The sequence below is a fragment of the Paraphaeosphaeria sporulosa genome (genome assembly GCF_001642045.1).
Source record: "Paraphaeosphaeria sporulosa strain AP3s5-JAC2a unplaced genomic scaffold CC84scaffold_8, whole genome shotgun sequence".
NCBI lineage: Eukaryota > Fungi > Ascomycota > Dothideomycetes > Pleosporales > Didymosphaeriaceae > Paraphaeosphaeria > Paraphaeosphaeria sporulosa.
In genome coordinates this window covers 253,633-273,988 of record NW_017253367.1, presented here as the reverse complement: position 1 = coordinate 273,988, position 20,356 = coordinate 253,633, and the positions used below count along the sequence as shown (strand labels likewise).

The 20,356-nt window shown below is 53.8% G+C and overlaps 7 protein-coding genes across 7 annotated transcripts; 4 read left to right on the top strand and 3 right to left on the bottom strand.

The window, feature by feature from the left end:
- Positions 1–135: 135 nt before the first annotated feature.
- Positions 136–4,444, top strand: CC84DRAFT_1150543 (uncharacterized protein). Its single transcript, XM_018176711.1, has 4 exons — positions 136–308; positions 423–1,548; positions 1,644–2,889; positions 2,940–4,444. Exons 1-4 carry the CDS (start codon positions 278–280, stop codon positions 4,350–4,352), a joined length of 3,816 nt encoding a protein of 1,271 aa, XP_018032961.1. The 5' UTR covers positions 136–277; the 3' UTR covers positions 4,353–4,444.
- A 1,787-nt stretch (positions 4,445–6,231) lies between these two features.
- CC84DRAFT_899563 (oxidation resistance protein 1) lies at positions 6,232–7,634 on the bottom strand. The gene is made up of 2 exons (XM_018187841.1): positions 6,556–7,634; positions 6,232–6,495 (listed from the first exon to the last, which is right to left on the bottom strand). The coding sequence occupies exons 1-2, from the start codon at positions 7,386–7,388 to the stop codon at positions 6,351–6,353; spliced, it is 978 nt and encodes a 325-aa protein (XP_018032960.1). The 5' UTR covers positions 7,389–7,634; the 3' UTR covers positions 6,232–6,350.
- Positions 7,635–8,086: 452 nt separating this feature from the next.
- CC84DRAFT_1060705 (uncharacterized protein) lies at positions 8,087–10,883 on the bottom strand (the record flags this gene model as incomplete). The annotated part of the gene is made up of 3 exons (XM_018173580.1): positions 8,087–8,188; positions 8,290–9,770; positions 9,872–10,883. Coding segments are annotated over 3 exons (2,595 nt in total), but the record flags the coding sequence as incomplete, so codon positions are not given.
- Positions 10,884–12,121: 1,238 nt separating this feature from the next.
- On the bottom strand, positions 12,122–13,988 carry CC84DRAFT_1124374 (mitochondrial tricarboxylate transporter-like protein). Its single transcript, XM_018175689.1, has 7 exons — positions 13,730–13,988; positions 13,625–13,679; positions 13,550–13,570; positions 13,358–13,489; positions 12,867–13,308; positions 12,663–12,812; positions 12,122–12,615 (listed from the first exon to the last, which is right to left on the bottom strand). The coding sequence occupies exons 1-7, from the start codon at positions 13,757–13,759 to the stop codon at positions 12,558–12,560; spliced, it is 888 nt and encodes a 295-aa protein (XP_018032958.1). The 5' UTR covers positions 13,760–13,988; the 3' UTR covers positions 12,122–12,557.
- A 111-nt stretch (positions 13,989–14,099) lies between these two features.
- On the top strand, positions 14,100–15,444 carry CC84DRAFT_1150529 (mitochondrial glyco protein). The gene is made up of 3 exons (XM_018176710.1): positions 14,100–14,348; positions 14,397–14,512; positions 14,565–15,444. Exons 1-3 carry the CDS (start codon positions 14,165–14,167, stop codon positions 15,219–15,221), a joined length of 957 nt encoding a protein of 318 aa, XP_018032957.1. The 5' UTR covers positions 14,100–14,164; the 3' UTR covers positions 15,222–15,444.
- A 2,094-nt stretch (positions 15,445–17,538) lies between these two features.
- CC84DRAFT_1261322 (uncharacterized protein) lies at positions 17,539–18,111 on the top strand (the record flags this gene model as incomplete). Its single annotated transcript, XM_018185056.1, has 1 exon — positions 17,539–18,111. The coding sequence occupies one exon, from the start codon at positions 17,539–17,541 to the stop codon at positions 18,109–18,111; it is 573 nt and encodes a 190-aa protein (XP_018032956.1).
- A 1,261-nt stretch (positions 18,112–19,372) lies between these two features.
- On the top strand, positions 19,373–20,350 carry CC84DRAFT_1150528 (glycoside hydrolase family 61 protein-like protein; the record flags this gene model as incomplete). Its single annotated transcript, XM_018176709.1, has 4 exons — positions 19,373–19,513; positions 19,564–19,786; positions 19,845–20,095; positions 20,168–20,350. The coding sequence occupies exons 1-4, from the start codon at positions 19,424–19,426 to the stop codon at positions 20,348–20,350; spliced, it is 747 nt and encodes a 248-aa protein (XP_018032955.1). The 5' UTR covers positions 19,373–19,423.
- Positions 20,351–20,356: the final 6 nt, after the last annotated feature.

The following is a 20,356-nucleotide window of genomic DNA, read 5'->3' as shown; positions in this document are numbered from 1 at the left end:
TATACAATGCTGTCGAGCCAAGGTTGGGGATGTCCCTATCCGAGGAACTTGTCTTCACGTGCTATGGCGCAATTCCGACCGATTTTGCCCAATTCGTCCGTGGCGCCCCCCTTGATCTTCTCCACATCCAACGCTACACTAGCGTGTGGAAAGGGTAAACCGCGCGTGGTGACCATATCAATCGCACGCCATGTAATCTAAACAATGTAGTCAGTCATCTCACAGTATGGCTACCAAACGCTGAAGCAATCAGCCGTCTTGCCGCATACAATCTATCATGGCGACTACGGATATCGATATTTCCATCGGTAAGTGCCCCAAGCTCGATTAAGCGGATGGAATGCACAGCGCATCATCTCTCGAGACGCTACAGGATATGCAATACAACGAGGAAAACGAAGATGGCACTGACACGGTTGCAGACCGAGGAGGCACCTTCTGTGATGTTCTCGTACAGACACCTGGCAAAGGCGACTTCATTTTCAAATTGCTCTCGGTAGACCCTGCAAACTATAGAGATGCGCCGACTGAGGCTATTCGAAGAGCCCTTGAAGCGGTTGAGGGGCGAAAGATTCCCCGAAACGAGAAGCTTAATGCCTCAAGAGTCAGGAGTTGCAGGATTGGAAGCACAATAGCTACTAACGCGCTTCTGGAAGGCAAGGGTGAGAGATTCGCCTTGCTCACCACGAAAGGCTTCAAAGATATCTGTGTCATCGGTGATCAGACCAGGCCGAAGCTGTTCGAATTGGCCATAAAAAAAGCGAAGGCATTGCATGCTGTGTCTGTCGAAATAGACGAAAGAGTCACCGTCGAAGACTATGACTTGAATCCCTTTCCCTTAGATAAGAACCGCGAACTGATCGAGCCGGCGCTAGTCAGGACGAAGAGTAGCGAGATCATACGTGTGCTGAAGCCCATTGACCTAAATGAAGTTCGCCAGGTTCTAGAGGATCTCCGGAGCCAGGGATTCACGTCGCTAGCGATATCCTTCATGCATTCATACCTCTTTCCGGACCACGAAAGTCAGGTTGCAGGTCTGGCAAAAGAGCTGGGGTTCGCTTACGTGGTTTCATCGTCTCAAAACAGTCCATTAATAAATCTTCTACGCAGGACGAACTCGGCTTTATCGGAGGCTTACCTTGGACCTATCGTGCAAAATTATGTCAAAGAGTTCCAGGCAGGATTTGACGTGCTTCCCGCACGGGTGGATTTCATCTGTTCTGATGGTTCGCTGCGGGACGCCGGTCGATTTGGTGGGAACGATGCGCTGTTGAGCGGACCAGCCGGCGGTGTGGTTGGTATCGCAAAGTCCTGCTACGATGCCGTTGACGGCACTCCGATCATTGGGTTCGACATGGGTGGGACTAGCACAGATGTCTCCCGGTATGACGGCCACTACGACTATCTGAACGAAACTACCATTGCGGGACGCAACGTCACAACACCGATGCTCAATATTGCTACTGTTGCAGCGGGCGGAGGTTCTATTTTGTTTGCAAGGAATGGTCTTCTTGCTGTAGGACCTGAAAGCGCTGGCGCTCATCCAGGGTAAGTGGGCTCACTGCAGGTGGCGTACTTGTTCCCCTGTGATATAGCCCGTGACACTTCGAATGTCACTGAAGACCAACTGACCCCCCTACTAGGCCAACCTGCTACCGCAAAGGTGGCCCGCTCACCGTCACAGACGCCAACCTCTTCCTCGGCCGCCTAATCCTCACCTCCTTCCCCTCCATCTTCGGACCCGCTGCCAATGAACCCCTCGACCTCACTACGACATCGCAAAAATTTGCCGAGCTAGCAGAAGAAGTAGCATCACAAACCGGCCGCCGTCTTACGCCCGAAGAAGCTGCTCTCGGCTTCCTCGACGTCGCCAACGAAGCCATGAGCCGTCCCATCCGCAACGCCACCGAAGCACGCGGGTATATCCCCGAGGCGCACAATCTGGTTAGCTTTGGCGGCGCGGGCGGCCAGCATGCATGCTCTATCGCGGAGAAATTAGGAATTAAAAGGATCTTGATACATAAATATTCATCTATTCTTTCAGCGTATGGACTGAGTCAGGCCGAGCTGCAGGCGCAGGCTTTTGAACCCTTTGTGGGGGTGTTTAGTAAGGATGCTTTACCCGGTATCCGCGAAAATATTGCGGTAGTGAAAGAGAAGGTGCAGAAGGAGCTTGTGGCCCAGGGAGCAGATGCGGACAGTATTGTATACGAGGAGTCTTTGAGTATACGGTATGAAGGGACGGATACGAATCTGATGATCAAGAAGCCGGGGGATGAAGACTATGGGGCTGCGTTCGGAGCGACGCATCTAAGGGAGTTTGCATTCAATCTGGAGCGCAGGGTGATCTTCGACTCGGTTCATGTGCGAGGCGTAGCGAAGACGGCGAGCTCACCTGGCTCTGAAGGCCTAATCGCAACACTTACAAGCACGAGGGAGAACGCGAAGTATCAAGAACCTGCTGCGACCCAAAAGGTGTATGTAGACCACGCATGGACGGATGCTGCGGTGCACACCCTCTCGCAACTCTCCACTGGCGACGCAGTCTTCGGCCCAGCCCTTCTGGTCGACGAAACGCAGACCATATTTGTCGAGCCCTCGTTCACGGCGTACATCCTGCCCTCGCACGTTGCAATTGAAAAGCAGGAACAGATCGACTGCGCTCCTGGCCTGGCTCTTGCAACCACTGACGAAATCGAGCCCGTCCGACTCTCCGTCTTCTCCCACCGCTTCATGTCCATCGCCGAACAGATGGGCAACACGCTCCAGCGCACGGCCATCTCAACATCCATCAAAGAGCGCCTCGATTTCTCGTGCGCGATATTCTCTCCAAAAGGGAAACTAGTAGCCAACGCTCCGCACATCCCGCTGCACCTGGGGTCTATGCAGGTATGAGTCGCTTTTCTGCAGAAGCTTTCTAGCTACTGACCTTCTTCCAGTACGCGATACAATGTCAGCACGAAATTTGGCTGGGGAAGCTCCAACCTGGCGACTCAGTATTAACCAACCACCCCGAAGTAGGCGGCACACACCTGCCCGATCTCACTGTCGTGACACCCGTATTCGACAGCGCAGGCAAAGAGATATCATTCTACCTTGCGAGCAGAGGCCATCATACCGACATCGGTGGCAAGGGCATCACCGCCATGACACCCACCAGCAAAGAACTCTGGGAGGAAGGCATCCTCGTGCGCTCCATGAAAATCGTATCGGCAGGTGAATTCCTCGAGCAAGACGTCCGCGACGCATTCGCCAAAGCCGGCGAGTTCCCCGGCTGCAGTCCCACGCGTCGAATAAACGACAACATCTCCGACATCAAAGCCCAGATCTCCGCGAACCAGCGCGGTCTGCTCCTCCTGCAGAACCTCACCGCGCAGTTTACCCTGCCCGTCGTGCACAAGTACATGCACGCGATACAGGACAACGCGCAAGTCGCCGTGCGCGCATTCCTCCGCCAAACGCTGAAAGACCACCCCGAACCTCTCACCGCAACGGACTACTTCGACGACGGGACAAAACTGCAAGTGAAGATAACCATCTCGGAAGATGGCAGCGCAGTCTACGACTTCACCGGCACAGGCCCGCAGATGTGGGGCAACTACAACTGCCCCATCTCCATCACGCAGTCGGCCGCCATCTACACCATCCGGTGCCTCATCGCGGTCGATATCCCGCTAAACGAGGGCTGCCTCACGCCCATCACGATAAAAGTGCCCAAAGGCTCCGTGCTGAACCCCGAACCTTCGGTCGCGATATGCGGCTCCACGCTCGCCTCGCAGCGCGTCATCGACGTCATTCTCCGCGCATACGGCAAGTGCGCTGCGTTCGCGGGGTGCGCGAATAGCTTTGGGTGGGGGATGGGCGGCAAGGATGCTTTGACGGGGAAGATCGAGCCGGGGTTTAACTATGGGGAGACGGTGGGGGGAGGGTCGGGTGCGGGACCGGGATGGCATGGTGAGCATGCGGTACAGGTGCATTCGACGAACACAAAGATTACGGATGCGGAGATCGTGGAGAAGAGGACGCCGGTATTGGTGAGGCAGCATAGGATTGCGCATGGCACGGGTGGGAGGGGGCAGTTTAATGGCGGGGACGGTGCGATTCGCGAGGTGGAGGCGAGGATACCGTTGAGGTTCAGCATTTTGAGCGATAGACGCGTGTTTGCGCCGTATGGAATGGAAGGCGGCGAGCCGGGGAGTGTGGGGAAGAACTTTGCATTCAAATGGAATCCTGAGCGGACGGAGTTGGTGATGATCTCGCTGGGTGGGAAGGCGGAGCTGGCGTTGCAACCTGGAGAGCGGATGCAAGTACAGTCTCCTGCTGGTGGCGGTTGGGGGACACTTGAGCATTGAGTGGCCTTAGTGGCAAACTATGAGTACAATCATCTAGTCGAACCAAGGTTAGATCATCACCAATTCTATGTCATTGTGGAGCAGTCGTCGTGAGCTGTGAAGCACGACCATATGATGTAAGTATAGTCCTCATCCAAAGCCAATGAATCCAGGTGAGCTTTCAATCTAACGAAAAGCGGAGAAGAACTCTATGTTCCTGGTCTTCATGAGCCAAATAGATAGACAAGGCCACCGCGTGCTTTTGGCACTAATCATGGCACCGATGACAGCCCGGTCTAGGTCCAGATAGCAGTCATCGTACTCACATATTCCTTGGATAGCCTTGGCATAGACCACACCGGGGCCTAGAGGCTCTTGCATCCGAAGTTGAAGGTAAAGAAGGCGCATCTAACTAGGCTGAGCCCATGTCATCAAGAGCCGATGCCCTGAGGTGCAGAACGTATCGCTATCGTTTCTCAGGTCATTCGTTGTCCGTCAGCACCGGTGTCTTGTCGCAAAGCTCTATCCGGAAGAGGCGTGAGGAGAGTGGTGGGTGTGTCAGACTGCGCCATGATCTCCCTCTGCTGTCTCACATTGCTAGATCCATCCTTGTAATGTCCTGACATGCACCAACTATAGAAGAATAAGAAGAAGAATAAGAAGAAGAAGAAGAAGAAGAAGAAGAAGAAGAAGAAGAAGAAGAGGAGGAGGAGGAGGAGGAGGAGGAGGAGGAGGAGGAGAAATTCTGGTAGGTCTCCAATTAGTGCTCGATTTCCTTTCACCTGGCTACGAAAAGCTCCACCCAGACGGCTGTAGCTTCTGTTGCATCCCATGCATGATCTAACGGGCAGCTGAGCAGATACACTCCAAGAGCAGGGATCCCGGATGTTGCTGCAGGCCATACGGAGGTTCCATTCCCCCCGCCCCCCCGACGAATGGCTGAAAATGGACCATGTTAGCTTGTACCGATGCCATTCACATGAGGAGAATTCATGATCTCCGAGATTCGTGAGCCGTATGCAGATATTAGCTTCGGCGTTGGCGGTACAAGACCCTCCAACAAAGCTTCTTATCTGCGTGCAGTTTTGTGGGAGAGGCCTTCTTCAGCCTCGGTCCTTCGTTTCATGGAGAGCGTAGAAACGATTCCGTTGAACTCGACTGGCGCCTCCATCAGGACGAGAGAGAAATCAAACTTGATATTCGCTAGTGCGGCATAGTTCTCGGTTGATGCAGAAAAGATTGAGCCGCGAGCGGTAGTCAGTCCGGGCATGATGGGGGGTTGGGATGGCAGACGAAGATTCAGCCTTGTGGTGCGACGTCAAGGTGGCATCCCAACTTCTGGGTCGGATTACAGGTTTTTTGGCCTCGCGAACGCAGATTGATTGCGGTTCACCGGTACCTAGCGCCTACATGGCGGAGAGCTGCGCCCCATTATGCAATTGGTACACGCGTATCTCGAGGCTGAAGGTCGCATGCGCCGCCATAGCTGTAGCTACAGCCAAGATGCATCGGTTGCTGGCTGTTGTATCAATGCTTTGTGACAAGCTTTGGGTGCCTAGCGCAAGTCAAATTCAATTTTAGTGTACGATCTTATGGACTATGCGCATGCAGAGCTAATCCTTTTGACACAATTAGATGTAGAAGGCTTACGCTGAGTAGCGCGATGACTTACTGAAATGCAACGAATTGCATATATGGCGAAACGGTATTAATGACTTCAAAGAAAGAATGGTACAGCAGCCCATACGCTGCGTGCAAGAAAGAAAGGAAGGTTTTGTGTGATCGATCGGCTACAAAGGTGTATCTGAGTCACCTCTATGCGGGATGGTGTTTTCCAAAGATGAAGTGGCAAATTTTGGGGATATCACAAATCGACCTTTTATACCGTCGCAGAACCAGAGTACCCACCTCTTTCACCCAAATCCCAGTGCGCCGCTTGAACGCCTTGCCCATGTCCGCTACGTTAAGAGATGCTTTTGTCTTTCGTCATTATTCATGGAAAAATGAGATCGTGCGCCATCACGCGCCAATATACCACAGCTCCACGCCCAGCACCTCGAACTTCTTCCCCTCGTCGCTGAGTGGCTCGTTCCCGAATGTGGGACACGTGCTGGATACGCCGTGCTCGAGGTTGTCGTCGAGCCAAAGACCATAATGGCCATCACTGTACCCTATTAGCACCGTCTTCAATCGACCCCACCCACAAAGAACGTGTGAAACTTACCCCCCACCAACGCTCAGATAACTTTGCTCACAAAAAATCATATAATCATTCACCCCACTATACGGAAACGCCTTGAATCGTATCCTCTCCGGCGTACTCGTCCCACTCCTACTCGCACCCCCACTGGCCGGTGGACTCAGCGCGCCGCCCCCAGCCTTCATCTTCGTCGGACTCGCAATCGTTGTCATGCGCACCGCATGCGTAGTATCTGCACTAGGCGGCGGCGGCAGATTCGAAAGGTCTGGCAGACTTGGCAGCACCGACGCGCGCCACAAGAAACACTCGCCGTTGCCGAAAAAGTGTGATTGTGGCCGCGGCGCATCGGAGAGGTACGCGCCGAAGACGCCGCCGCTCGCGTCCCGCACGACGAGCACGAAGCCCCCGCGGCGCCCTCGGTATTCGTCTGCGCAGGCGTAGAGAGTGGCGAGAGAAACGCCATTCTGCTCCAGGCTGTAGACGACGGACCAGGTGTCAACGAGCTGGAGGCGGGGGGGCACGAGGAGCCGGATTTCTTCCGCAAGCCCGCGGGACAGCAGCTTGCCTGCTTCGCGTGTGGAGGTCTTGTAGCCGCTGAGGGTGAGGGGCGTGAGGGGCGGTGGTTGGAAAGGCGACGCTGTCCGCCGGGGAGGCTGGAACACGCTGTGCATGTCTGTGGCTTCCCCTTCTCTTGCTGCGCCCGGAGTCGTCTGCGAGCGCGCGTGCGGCGAGTGTGCGGGCGCGTGCGCGGGCTCTGAGTTGAGGCGGCGGAGGAGGCCGCTGACGGCGTAGGCGACGGGGTAGGTGAAGTAGGAGGAGGGCGGGGGGTTGTCCTTGTCTTGGGTGCTGCTCGGCATGGGCGGCGCAAGTCTTGCCGGGCTGATTGCGAAGGAGGAGCTTCGTCGGAGCGGTGGGGACGCCGTCGTGGTGGAGAGAGTATGTGCGGGCGCTGGTCGGCCTGGACAAGGTGTGGTGTTGACTGACTGGGGTGTGCAGGGCGGTTTGGCGAGCGGTGACGTTGCAGTGACCGGGGTGAGATGGGCTGACAGATCAGACAACTTTGACTGAATGAGAAGAAAGGGCTTCAAGATGGTGATCAAATGGACTCAATTGAAGAAAATGCGTGCCTCTGCGTTTGTAGCAATCAACTAGCCCGCCATGGTTCTGCTTGAAGACACAGGACGCCTCCTCCCTCACCTTACAAAGTCCTAGCGCTGGGCCAGGAAGCTTGTCTGCCGCTAGCCGATCCTAGGGCTGCTAAACCACAGCGCGCACGCGACAGCGCCAAAAGCAATATGCTTCAGGTACGCGTTTCAATGACTTTTCGCAAACCCAATGGTTCTAGTCGTTTTACTTGGACTCGTCGATCCGGATGTCACGTGAGACGATTCGTCGTTGAACATCCGCTTCCCATACCCAGTCCTCCAACAGTCCACCAGAGAACGCAGCCAAGTCAACCCATCTCGTAAATCCATCCCACAGCGCCTCTGAACCACAAATCTGCACCCATTCCATCTCATTGCATCCCCGATCCCCCGTGCCCATGTTCCCCTGACCACTGCGACTCATGCGGCTCAAACGACGGGAATGTAAAAGGTGGGATGACCACATTGCCCGGTCCCACCTGCGCGCTGCCAAACAACTTGTCCCATTCGTTCTGCAACACGTTAGCTTTGTACTCTGGGTAAAACCATGCGCACGTTAGGCTTTGGAAGTCTGGATAGATTGCGAGAGAGGAGGAACCAGCCATGTACTCACCCAATCAATATCATTAATCAGCGCATCAGTTGGACTCGTCCCCGACCCCCCACCCCCGGTCCCCGCCGTCTGAGCACCCCCCTTGGGCGGCGCAGAAGTCTCCACTCCTGCCCCATGCAATTCCTGACTACTCGTCCTGTATATCGGCGGCATAGGCGACGGCGGATGATTCGATGATGGCGCGAATCCGCCAAAGCTGTACGGCTCGGCGTTGGTCACGGGCGGCAGCTGCGAGAGATCCTGCGCGCTCATGTCGACGGTGACCCAGTCGACTTGCGGTATGGCCCCCAGGGGCCCCTTGCCCGGGTATGGAGCCCGTGCGGGCGGCTCGAGAGGGTGCGAGGGGAGGTACGACGGTGCGGTGTAGGGGCTGTCGTTGGCACTGGCGTCGTAGCCGCTGCTGCTGGGGGACTCGTGGGTGTGGTCTTGTTGGGGCTGTGGACTGGGCTCGTCGCGGTGCTCGGTTTGAAAGACCTGTTGGACGTACGGGTGTCGGTTGCCTTCGGGCCGGGGCGAGGAGCCATCTCTTGGTCGTGGACCGGCGTGGGGCATATCGCCGGGGGCACGAACGCCACGGAGCGATGAGTATGAGCCCGTCCTCTCTACCAATTCGCTCAACAGGAAGCGGATCTTCTCGTTCTCGCCTAGGCTTGGAGGTAGCTCGAAGGTGTAGTCAATGCAACGCCATATCCGAGCTGATAGCGTAGGATCGACGCGCGTGACATACATTTCCGAAAGCAGGAGCATGGCTGAGTGGTACTGATGCAGAGCGCCGACGTACCATGACCACTGAGACAATGCAGGTTGCTCTTCGATGTTCATGCTGTGCTCGACAATCATGATGCACGAAGAGATCATGATCTGCCGCAGTCGCTCTGGCATTTTGCGCTTGTCGCTCGACGCGAATGGGTGCAGTGTGGCGAGGTACAGCCGCGAGCTGAGAATGCCATACATTTCCATGGCGACCGCATGTAGTGGATTGTCTCTCCTCATCATAGGGAGATATGTCTTCTCCATAGCGGCTCTGAACGACTGTATGCGACTCAAAAGACCAGTGAGCGTCGTTTTCTTCTCGCCCGGTTCGGTTTTCCTTTGCAGCTTCGGTCGCTCAGTCCAGATCATTCGGTACAATTCGAAGCATTCTGCTCTCATGCGTGAGACGGTCACCGTAGTAAAGGATTTGCTGTCTTGCGTGACATTATCCCCACGCTGTGCAGCACGCTCGAGGTCCTCGTCTTCAACGTTGAGTGGAAACCGTGTGTCGTATTCGTCGCGTCTAATTTGCGGGCGCGGCCCTGTTGCTTCGCAGGTGCGAAGGTCGAGGAAGCAGATCTGATACCAAATCAGACGGCGAACTTGAACCTCGACCGGGTTTGTGGAGTAAGTTGATGGATCGCGGTGTAGACCCATGCACTCTGCGAGACGAATGACCGCACCCATCAGAGCAGAGTGAGCCCGCGAGACCTCTGCTCGACAGAGTGCTAACTGTACAACACGTCAGACGATGCTTAGAAGGACAGCTCTCGAAACTCAATGAGCTTTGGACTCAGTGGATGCACGAGCTATAAATCGAGGATGTTACTCACCAAGTACATAACAGTAGCCTGCAGAGTTTCAAGCTTTGTAGTACGTAGAAAATTCGCCCTCGAGAGCGCAGATTCCGCGCCTAGTCTGAAGTTGTCGACCAGTCCTTGCTTCTCCGCTCCAAACTCGGCCAAAGCCCCCTCTGTAGACATGGAAACTGCGGACTGCAGAAGAAGACCAAAGATGACTGCCTGGAACGACCTTGGTGGCTCGACGCCTGAAGCAATGTTGCGCCAGAAGGCATCATATTTGCGTTCGAACGATGGGCGATGGAGCGTTCGGACAATGGGATGCACGGCTTCCCAGTAGTGTGCGAGTAATTTGTCGACGAGGACTTTGTTTGGGAGGTAGGTCATCGTTGCAGTCTTCTCGACACCAGGGGCGAAGTAGAAGCCAGATGAGGGCGCTAGAAAGTCAGCAGATGGTGACATCCAGGAGCTGGGCGATTGGCCGGCGTAAGGGTTCAGCGACTGATCTACCTCAGGGACAAGTTTGAGAGCTTCGTTGAGTTCTTCGGACAGCCTAGGACGGACGAGACCGCCCACTCTCTCCGTGATTCGCATCTTTCCCATGGCGATGCCGAGATCAACGACATCGTCGTTGCCTTCGTCCTCATAATAGGTGGCATGCTCGGTAGCAATATCAATGAATTCTAGGTCTTTCGCGTCTTCCTCGTCTTCCTCGTCGCTATGGCCTGGTTCCTGACCAGGCAGTCTGGGAGCCTCAAACAAAGGCTTTGGGGTGCGCCGACGTGCGACATCGTCTTCAAGCGTCTTCTCTAGCAACCCCATCTTCTCCTTGACCTCTGCAAGCTTCGCTTGGGCCTCCGGGTCCAATGACGGCGCAATAAAGACACATGGTCGCGAAAATCGTGTGCAATTCGTGCATGGTTGCTGTTTATCGCACTTTAGTTTGCGGCGGCGACATTCCAGACATGAGGTGATTAATCGGTTGCGACGCCGAATGCGGGCATGCTCTTTGGGTCTCCTCTCGTGCGACGCGGGCGGTGATGCACCACCGGAGACACCTTGGGGAGGCGAGCCGGTAGGGTTTGAGTCTGACATGGAAATAACGCCCGTATGGTTGCTTGCGTGCGAAGGGTGCGGGGTCCTTGGGCTTACGGACGTAGCAAGTTAAGTACGCGCCAGAACAATAAAATCTTGAGGCTGCGGATTCGGAGGGTGCCCGTGGCTTGGGCAATATGCATGGGAGCGTCTCACCCAGCAGATTTGAGTCTGAACTCTCTGATATCTGGACGTAGGAGTTGGGTAGGTGGGTATGGGTGAAGTGGTGGCCCCCAAACCGTGACCAGGATAGTCGACGCCGCGAAATCTCTTTCGACTATGATGCCGGACCCACGCCAGGATTGCAGCGCCGCCTCTTTGCAGGATGTGTCCGTGCCTGGGAAATTACCGAATGGTCTCAAGTGCCATATGTACCCCTTTCAGCCATTCAGCGGCCCTTGGAACCTACTCGCGTAGCGCAATAGTGCCGAGCTCTCAGACGGAAGCAAGGAGCCGCAGCTGTTGTGAAGGTGCAGGGTCTTCTTCGAACGGGGTGTACTCATGAATGGCACAATGGTGGCTGTTGTCGTGAGTTGCACGAGGTACGTAAGATGGTTGGGTCTTTGTCAGCCGCTCGAGCCTTTTACACTTTGCTGACAGTTGCGGTAGTCGATACGTAAGCGCTCTCTCACACGCCTCTCCAGCTCACTGTGGTTGACCTACACAAGTACGTATATCGACACATTTCGATGCATGGTGTTACGGTTCCTTCGACATCGGTGGTTCCTAAAATAGCCACAAGTTCTAAGTTGGTTGGCGATTCGGGATCTCCCTTAGATCCTCGCCAAATGCGGCTAAATTTAGCGACTAGAATCCTCCCTACGTCAGATACCATACATTGCGCCTAGAGTACGTTTTTTAAGATTATCTATCTGCCGGTCGCTGGAGATCTGGGAGTAGAACCAGGCCACACTGGAGACCACACTCAAAGCGTCGCGTGCTGGAGCCATCGCTTGCACGGCGGAATTCCGCACTGTCGACACCGTGCTCGTTCTTCACAGTTGCTGCCTGAAAGGACACATTGTGATGCGTTCAAATCGGATCCGCGTGAACCAAGGCGCATGCTTGGCCGAAGGATTTGTTCCACCTACGGAAGATGGATTCCGCGTACTGCTCTGGTGCTCAGCGTTTGGCACTAATGTGCCACAACAGTCGGATCTCTGCGAGGGGCGATTTCGCCAGGTGGACAGCATTCGCAAGTCGTTCTCTGCTAAGATATACAGCCCTACGTAAGAACCTAAAATACAACCTTAATCTTACCGACGGGTCCTGCACAATGTCATCCTTTACTGTGTAGCTCTTGGCCGATGTGCTGACTAAATTCTGCAAGTTGGAAAGACAATTGCACGTGTGCGGCTCCCTCGTTCAGTCTATTCTAATGTTTACGAGGTTGAAAGGTATCGCTCCACTTGTAAATCTTGAGCGCTCATCAGTGAGTCCTCACCGGCGGATGCGTTTCCCAATAAACAAATACAGGTATTTGTCTTTCAAGCTTTGGCCCTCCGAGATGTGAAGTCTCTATGGGGGTTGGCGAACACTTTTGCGAGATGTATAATGTAGGGTATACAAACATGGGAATCTCAGGCGAACTGCAGGTCTGGAATCCCGCTTGGAGGCCTATCATATGTAACGCCCGTGCGGATCGAACCTGTCCATGAGCTCCATTGATTTTTCGTACCTAGATTTGATTAGCTTTGAACAATTCTTGTACCCGAAGTGACTCACATGGTGAACACAATGCCCCCACTCAAAATGAGTCGGCCTAGGCGCGGTACAGCTCCAGACCAAAAGGTAAGCACACCTTCGTGCTTGAAGATCTGTGCTGCGCAGTGGAAGCTGTTCTTGTACGTGCTCCGGGCTTCAAGCGATTGCATACTGTTATCCGAAACATCAGCACCGCTTCATCAAGCTTGGAACAGGAATACGAACCGTGTTTTGACAGTGTCTATAGGCATTGTGGTATACACGGTAATGATGCCAGCTAGGCCTCCCAAGCCAAAGGTGCTTGCAGCTCCTAGCTTCTCGCCGGGTGCGACGTATGACTGTGCCATCTGCTTGAGTGCCGTGTAACTGGAGAAGCGGACGGCAGAGTTGGCAGCTTGCCGTGCTGTTGTGGGTACGAAGCCCTTGAAGAAGCCTCGAATGCCCTGCTCTTGGGCTATTATTCTCGTTCCATGGAGGAAGCCGCGCATGCGGGGATTCGCTGATTTACGGTCGTCAATGAGTTGAGTCTTGATGCTCTCGAATGGTGTCACGGCGAGTAATGACTCCGTGGCGCCAGCACCGAATCCTGCAATTACGGTCGCAGGTCCTGAAACCTTGCCTTCAGCGTCTGCGAGCAGATTTTTGTACATGTCAAAGGCAACAAATCCTGCGACTGTCAGAGAGGGCTCTCGGTTGTCCGCGTCATTTCTACGCACGTATTCCAGCCTTCAGCGAGTTGCCAATAATCAGTGTCGTACATCCTGCATACCACTGCTTGCCGAACGGAGGCCAGGGTAGCTTCTTTCCGTCTGGTAATCGTCGGTTGAGCTGCGATCGGGTCTTGGCGACTGTATACGTTGGTCAGGATACGTTCATTTCGATTGTGAGGGCTTCGTTTGATCGCATACATTCGGCGGGATAGGTTATTGCTGCGGATGGGAGTCAGCAACTACTAATTTGGTGCGAACTTGAGGCATCTGTACATATTTCTACGGCGCCTGCTGTTGCACCTGCAAGAATCGATCGAAGAGCGCTCGGCTACCACAATTCAGTATGATTGTGTATGACGTCTTTGAGCTGAACGCTACCTTCTTCTTTTCTGATGGCGCGGTAGCCATGGCAAAGTCGCACTAATGCTCGAAGCTGCCTCTGCAAAGTTCTTCAAGTCTGTAGTCCGAACGTATTGCTCAATGGGTATCGCGTGCGTGGTCGGAGGCGCGTCACAGTCGCAGCTGCAATCGGAGCAAGCTCGACTGAGGAATCCTAGAGTCGGCGACAGCGACGGGAGTGTGCAATAAACACGCAACAAGACTTTTCGAGAGAAGCCCAGCTATGCGGTTCAATTGCGCAAATGTTCGAGCCGATAGCGGAAGAAGTGAGTCGCGCATAGCTCCCGCCAAGAGGTGGCACGTGCGTCTAAAAGTTGCGCTTGGGAAACATCACAAGCTCCGCATCCATCCCTCTCTGGTCCAACTTTTCTGCCACTTTCTCGTAGTTCTTCATATACCCCATTCCCCATCACAATGCTCGGTCTCAGAAACCTCGCCCGCGCGGCTCCGCGGTCCGCTGCTCGCCTCTCCTCAAAAGCGATCCGTCCGCAGTTGTCCCTTACTCGACCAGTTACTGCTCTCCCAGCGTGGGCACAATCCGCACCGCGTCTAACAGCTTCCTTCCACCTCTCAGCGATCCGGAGACAGGAATCAGATGGTGCGACCCGCGACGACTTAGATCCAGGGTTTGACTAACACAATACAGTCAAGGAGGAGCTTGTCGCAAAGCTGCAGAATGAGATCACCATGGAGGAGGACCTGAAGGAGGATGAGGATCTCTCCACCAACATCAAGGAGTACCTCGAGAACAGCCCCTTTGAGGTACGCGATTTCCAGGTTACATACAGATCAAGGCCACAACTGACTTTGACAGCTTGAGGACAAGCCGGGACATCAGGAGGTCACCCTAACTCGCACCTTCGGCGACGAGACGATCCGCATTACCTTCTCCACTTCCGATCTGAACAACAACGTTCCCAACGAGGACATGAACGACTCCGCCATGTACGACGGCGAGGTTGACGACATTATCGACGGTCAGTCCGGCGGTGCCAGCACCAAGGGCGCCATCAACCAGGGCAACACCCGCGATGGAAACCTCCGCGTCGCACCCGAAGACCGCATTGCTCCCGCCGACCGCGAGGAGCTCGACGACGAGTATGACGAGGATGCGGGCCAGCAAGGCTTCCCCGCCCACGCCAACATCCGCATCGAGCGACCCGGCAAGGGTGCTCTTGCCATCGATGCCACCGCTCAGGACGGTGATTTCTTGATAGAGGACCTGTGGTACTTCCCCACCGCCGATCTTGCGGACCCCGCGACCGCGGAGAAGGACTGGGCGAGGCGGACGCTGTACACCGGCCCGCCCTTCAACAACCTCGACGAGGACCTCCAGGTTCTGCTCGAGAAGTACCTCGAGGAGCGTGGCATCAACACCCGGATGGCACTGTTCATCCCCGACTACATAGACCACAAGGAGCAGAAGGAGTACATCCGGTGGTTGGAGAACGTCAAGAAGTTTGTTGAGTAAGCGCACGCTTACTGACGCGCAGCTTGTAATTTGTCGATGACGCTTCCCCTTTTGTATTATCTCCCATCTTCTAGCTCCAAGGGTTGCGGCGTCTGGGCTATGTAAAATATCTGTTTTGATGGTGGTCGAGGAGCATCTCCGATCATATGTTCTAGTGCGAAGTATGATGAAAGTTAAGATACCTGAAATGTAAACCGCAAAAAGCGTGATTCCACTCAAGAACAATCTTTCGATAACTCTTGGTGCCTGCAATGATATGTGGATGTACCTGATCTTGGGATGATAGTTCTTAGACTCGAATGCGGGTAGAGTTGCGCAGTGATGCTTCATCGCAACTGCTGTGTTCATTCACGAAATGTGAGCGACTACAATCCTTCGCTTCGTGTCATTTCTAACTATGCATTCGAAGTGTACGCTTGCAACGGAACACGCGGTGGCGGCCTATAGGAACCACGATGTGACACAACACAACAGGAACCCCGTGTAGTACTGTACTCTACAGCACACATAATTCGTCCCGGAATGATGTCGACCAAGTAAATATTGCGGCTTTTGCTTGCTCATACGTGCCCTCATCTTGCTTGCACATCGAGAGGTGACAATGTTGCCCAGTTCGAGATGGCGGCAACGTAAGGCATCGAGGTTGGGGGCCAACGTACTGCGGCTGGAGTAATGGACATATAACGCATTGCTGCACCGACGCGTATGCACCATAGGCACGGCTTACTACTGCATTGGATTTGACCAAGGGACTTCGTCATACTGGTTGTACGGTTCAGTCTGCTCACAGTACGCACCAAACGATGGCAAGTTCTACAAGGTGACACTGCAACCCCCTGTATGTACAGCCTCGCCAGTTTACAGACCGCACCATCCAATTAAAATCGAGCAGATACCGGTGGAATAGATCGCTGCAGGCTGTGTCGACTACTGAAACTCGTCGCATCGTGAACCCCGTGAAAAGAGACTCAGCTGTAGCCTGGCCCATCAAGAGACCGTTCGAACCTAATACTCTTCACACTTCTTGACCACCATGGAACCTCTGAGTGCCCTCTCACTCGCTTTGAGCGTTGTTCAACTCGTCGACTTCTCCATAAAGTTTATCACTAACGCAAGGGAGATATAGAAGTCTGCCGATGGTACTTCGAACGCTCATTCTTTCTTGTCAAGTGCGACATGAACTTTATCAGAGCTTTCCCAAACACTGTTGAATGAGCTTGGGAAGAACTACCCCGTGAACAGAAAATCTAATTGGTGGCGAGCAAAGTTCGAGAAGACAGGTCCTAACGACAAAGAGGGAAGGGCAATCAAAGCTGCCGACAAGCGACTTTCTAACCTTGTTGATCAAAGTCGTAAAGCTGCGGCGGCACTCCAATCAAAGCTGGAGTCATTGAAGCGGGCACCAAATGGTGGAAAGTGGGACGCTTTGCAAACATCGTTCTGCATCATATTCGAGCAGGGAGAGATCAACACACTCGCCTATGAATTAGATGCTATTCAGAAGCAAGTAGACACCGCTCTGCTAATCTCTCTTCGGTGTCTTAGGACCCCACGCAGGAACCCCAAGATACAATGGTGCCTCCGCATAGACGTCATGACATCGACAATACGCGTCTTCGTTGCTCAGTATAGTTTCCAGCCAATGTACAATGAAACCAACAGAGAGCAGATCCGTCACGGGGCCATTTGAGAACATAGGTACTAGGAAAGTCAATGACCAGAAGCAGGAGCTACTTTGATCTCTTCACGACCAGAGCCATCAAGCATTAGAAGAATTCCGGATGACAGAATTTTCGCTTGCATTCCATTTGGCGGTGGAAATGGATATCGAGGATCAGTTTTGCGAGATGATGCTCGCTCGATGTATTTCACTGACATGCCTGAACGGTACGAGGCCATACCCAAAGCCCACAGGGATACTTTTTGAGTGGATGTTAACCGAAGATCCTGCGATGGCCAATACAGAGATACTTGCCAGCTAATACGACTTGTTATGTCATCCGAACGCCTACTACTGCTCGAGTTGTGGTTTGCGGACGATGAAGACTACACCTCTACTATGGGACTTGATGCTAGGTTTTTCTCCCCGAATGAAGTAACAAACCGTATGGAGGCGATGCATCGTCGCATTCTAGCGCGCTGTAAATGCTTTTTAGAAGTTGAGGACTTCACTAACAGCACTGAGCCAGGGAATTGGCTAGCGACAAATAAGTTCAATAACATCCGCTATGCCTTGCCTGTAATTAGGTTGGCAGATGCAAAATCGCAAGTTCGATTCATTCACCGAACAGCTAGAGACATCCTGTAGTCTCCCAAGATGAGGGAAAACATACTCAATGGCACTGGCCACGATTCTTTCGATACCGAGCGTCGCTGGGCCGACGCTCACATAGGCATCATGAAAACTATTTACCAGAGCAATGACAACACCCACAAGTACTTTATCATGTGTATACAGTCTGCATTGCGCGTCGAAGAAAGAACCTGCACAACCCCCGCCACGTATCTTAATGAACTGGGAAGGGTGGCAATGAACCATGCTGAAGGCTATTATCAGTGGTCTATGATGGAAGACTTTGGCGATGCTCGGCTTCGGGAGAAACTTTCTTTCCACAGCTTCATCGACTTTGCAGTCTGGGGCGACCTCATTAGCTACATTAAAGCATGCGCAGGCTCCATCAGTAAAGACACACTTTCGCGGGCAGCGCAGTTCCAGCATGGCCGCTTCTCGAGTGGGAGAGTCGCCGACATGATCAAGGATTATGCGCCGACGTTATACAAGGCTATGAAGTCCGACCGCAGCCCCCTGATTTTAATATTGCGGGATGCCCTCGGAACTGAAAAGAAGAAAGCAGGTCGCACGAGGTGGAAAATAGCGAAACATGAATGATTCACTTGATGAAGTGTCGGAAGTTATAATCAAATATAGCCATCTTTTACACGTTTACTTCTGGTGTCATCTCTCGTTTCCTCTTAGCGCGCTCTTTTAGTATGAAGCATTGACGGCTGTCACATCTCGGTGAAGCTGGATCTCGGTCATAGACGAATTCTAGATCATCTTCAATTCTGCTCTTTCAGAAAGCGCCATACACCTAGCATTACCATTCTGTGCTCGCCATCGGGCCATATACGGACTGTCTACAAACTTGTAGAAAATCTTCCCGGAAGCCAGTCAAGAAGCATCGAGTCATCATAGCGCGTTTGGAATGAAATTTTTAGTAAACTCCCGAACAAACGTGGGTGATGGTGTTGCAGGGCACGTTTGCTCTATTGATAATGCGGAGAGAGGTCCGTCCCGTTTCACGGCTGCAGGACATCTCTATTGATGCGAACGACAATTTCCACGGAATGTAGCTATGTCGCACATCGCTCGATGTTTACATTGCTGGCATTCGAAATCGCGTGTTGACATTGCGGGGAAGCAGCGTCTCCTCGAGATGGATCAACGGAGCGCTCCATGAACAGAGCCCTTCACGAACCAAGTTCAATGTATGCCCGCAAAGCAAACGCTCTGCATCGAATCCGCATCGATTGCGGGTCCTGCTTCCCATTAGCGAGAATTCGACGATCTATTCCCGACGCTCCTTCTGTCGCCTGTTCCATCCCACTTCCACCGCTGCCCGGTCTTGTCTATATACAGATCAAGGCTCGCGCGCGTGACGATATTATAGTACTCCAGGTTACATGTTTCACAAAGGACTTGATCATCGACTTCTACTCGCTTTGCCGAAAAAATACGGGACCCGGCCCGGCAAATTAGATGAAACACCAATATCGCCCGCACCACATCTGCTACCATTCGAAATTGCAGCCCAATCAATATCTCTATCTAAACGCAGGTCCTTGGCATATATACTTCAAATAAGCTCGAGAGGTGTGGCAAGGCGGCTGAAGCGATCTCCAGATTTCGCTTGATGGCGGCACTGCATGGAGTAGAATGTGGAGGGCATGCCCAGCAAAGCCCAGGACCACAGGGCTGCTCCGCATTAATTGTAATGGCGTTTGCGCACGAATACTGCGCGGCCGATAGAGTAGCGAATCGTCATCGTGTGTATGCTAAGGATTGTCCACAGGCCTGGTGACCGGTGTCGGCAGTGAAGTATATAAGATGAAGCAAGCAGTACCCTAGAAGGTCATCGACTGCATTGTCGAGCAGACCATCGCTACCTTCCTCATAGACCTTCGCGGTCCATCCCATCATCATGAAGTACTTCGCCGCCGCCGTGCTGGCGCTCCTCCCTGCGCTCACCTCCGCCCACTGCGTCGCCCAGCGCGTCCGCGTCAACGGCGCTGTCAGTGATTTCACGTGTCTGATTCCATAACATACTGATACCATCCATAGGACCAAGGCCAACTCGTCGGCATCCGTACGCCCAACTCAAACAACCCCATCCAGAACGTCAACGACGGCAACTTCGCCTGCAACAGCGGCTTCCGCTCGCCCGTCTCCTCGACCGTCATCAACGTCAAGGCCGGCGACAAAGTAGGCACGCAGTGGGGCCATGTCATCGGCGGAGCGCAGTTCGCCGGCGACAAAGACCATCCCATTGCGGCTTCGCACAAGGGTACTCCCACCACTCCACCATTTCAACCAGGCTTTATGCTGACGACCTATCCAAACAGGCCCGACGATCTTCTACCTCGCCAAAGTCGACAACGCCGCCTCAGCCTCCGGCTCGGGACTGAAGTGGTTCAAGATTGGTGAAGACGGACTCGACGGCTCCGGCAAATGGGGCGTCGACCGCATGATTGCTAACGGCGGCTGGGTCGACTTCCAGATCCCGAGTTGCGTGGCGCCGGGGCAGTATCTGCTCCGGACTGAGATTATTGCGCTGCATTCGGCAAGCAAGCAGGGGCAGGCGCAGTTTTACATGGTACGTGACATGTCTCTCTCGTGGAGAAAGGGTTTTGCGGCCGGAGAAGAGTATGGGCTAACGAGATTACAGGGATGCGCGCAGATCAACATCAGCGGTTCCGGGAGCAACTCTGGGAGCCAGACTGTTAGCTTCCCCGGTGCGTATTCGGCGAGTGACCCGGGGATTTTGGTGAACATCTATGATGCGCAAGGAAACCCGACTGGCGGGGGGCGCCCGTACACGATCCCAGGACCGGCGAAGCTGTCGTGTTAGAGAGAG

Bases quoted from the DNA above. Each gene is read 5' to 3' on its own strand.
- CC84DRAFT_1150529 (XM_018176710.1), top strand. From the start codon at position 14,165: ATGCTCGGTCTCAGAAACCTCGCCCGCGCGGCTCCGCGGTCCGCTGCT. The intron at 14,349-14,396 runs GTGCGACCCGCG...AACACAATACAG, and splicing joins CCGGAGACAGGAATCAGATG to TCAAGGAGGAGCTTGTCGCA. The intron at 14,513-14,564 runs GTACGCGATTTC...TGACTTTGACAG, and splicing joins TCGAGAACAGCCCCTTTGAG to CTTGAGGACAAGCCGGGACA.
- CC84DRAFT_899563 (XM_018187841.1), bottom strand. From the start codon at position 7,388: ATGCCGAGCAGCACCCAAGACAAGGACAACCCCCCGCCCTCCTCCTAC. The intron at 6,496-6,555 runs GTAAGTTTCACA...AATAGGGTACAG, and splicing joins TATCTGAGCGTTGGTGGGGG to TGATGGCCATTATGGTCTTT.
- CC84DRAFT_1124374 (XM_018175689.1), bottom strand. From the start codon at position 13,759: ATGGCTACCGCGCCATCAGAAAAGAAGAAG. The intron at 13,571-13,624 runs GTACAGATGCCT...TCCCATCCGCAG, and splicing joins AGCAGGCGCCGTAGAAATAT to CAATAACCTATCCCGCCGAA. The intron at 12,616-12,662 runs GTGAGTCACTTC...AATCAAATCTAG, and splicing joins GGGGGCATTGTGTTCACCAT to GTACGAAAAATCAATGGAGC.
- CC84DRAFT_1150543 (XM_018176711.1), top strand. From the start codon at position 278: ATGGCGACTACGGATATCGATATTTCCATCG. The intron at 309-422 runs GTAAGTGCCCCA...ACACGGTTGCAG, and splicing joins GGATATCGATATTTCCATCG to ACCGAGGAGGCACCTTCTGT. The intron at 2,890-2,939 runs GTATGAGTCGCT...ACCTTCTTCCAG, and splicing joins TGCACCTGGGGTCTATGCAG to TACGCGATACAATGTCAGCA.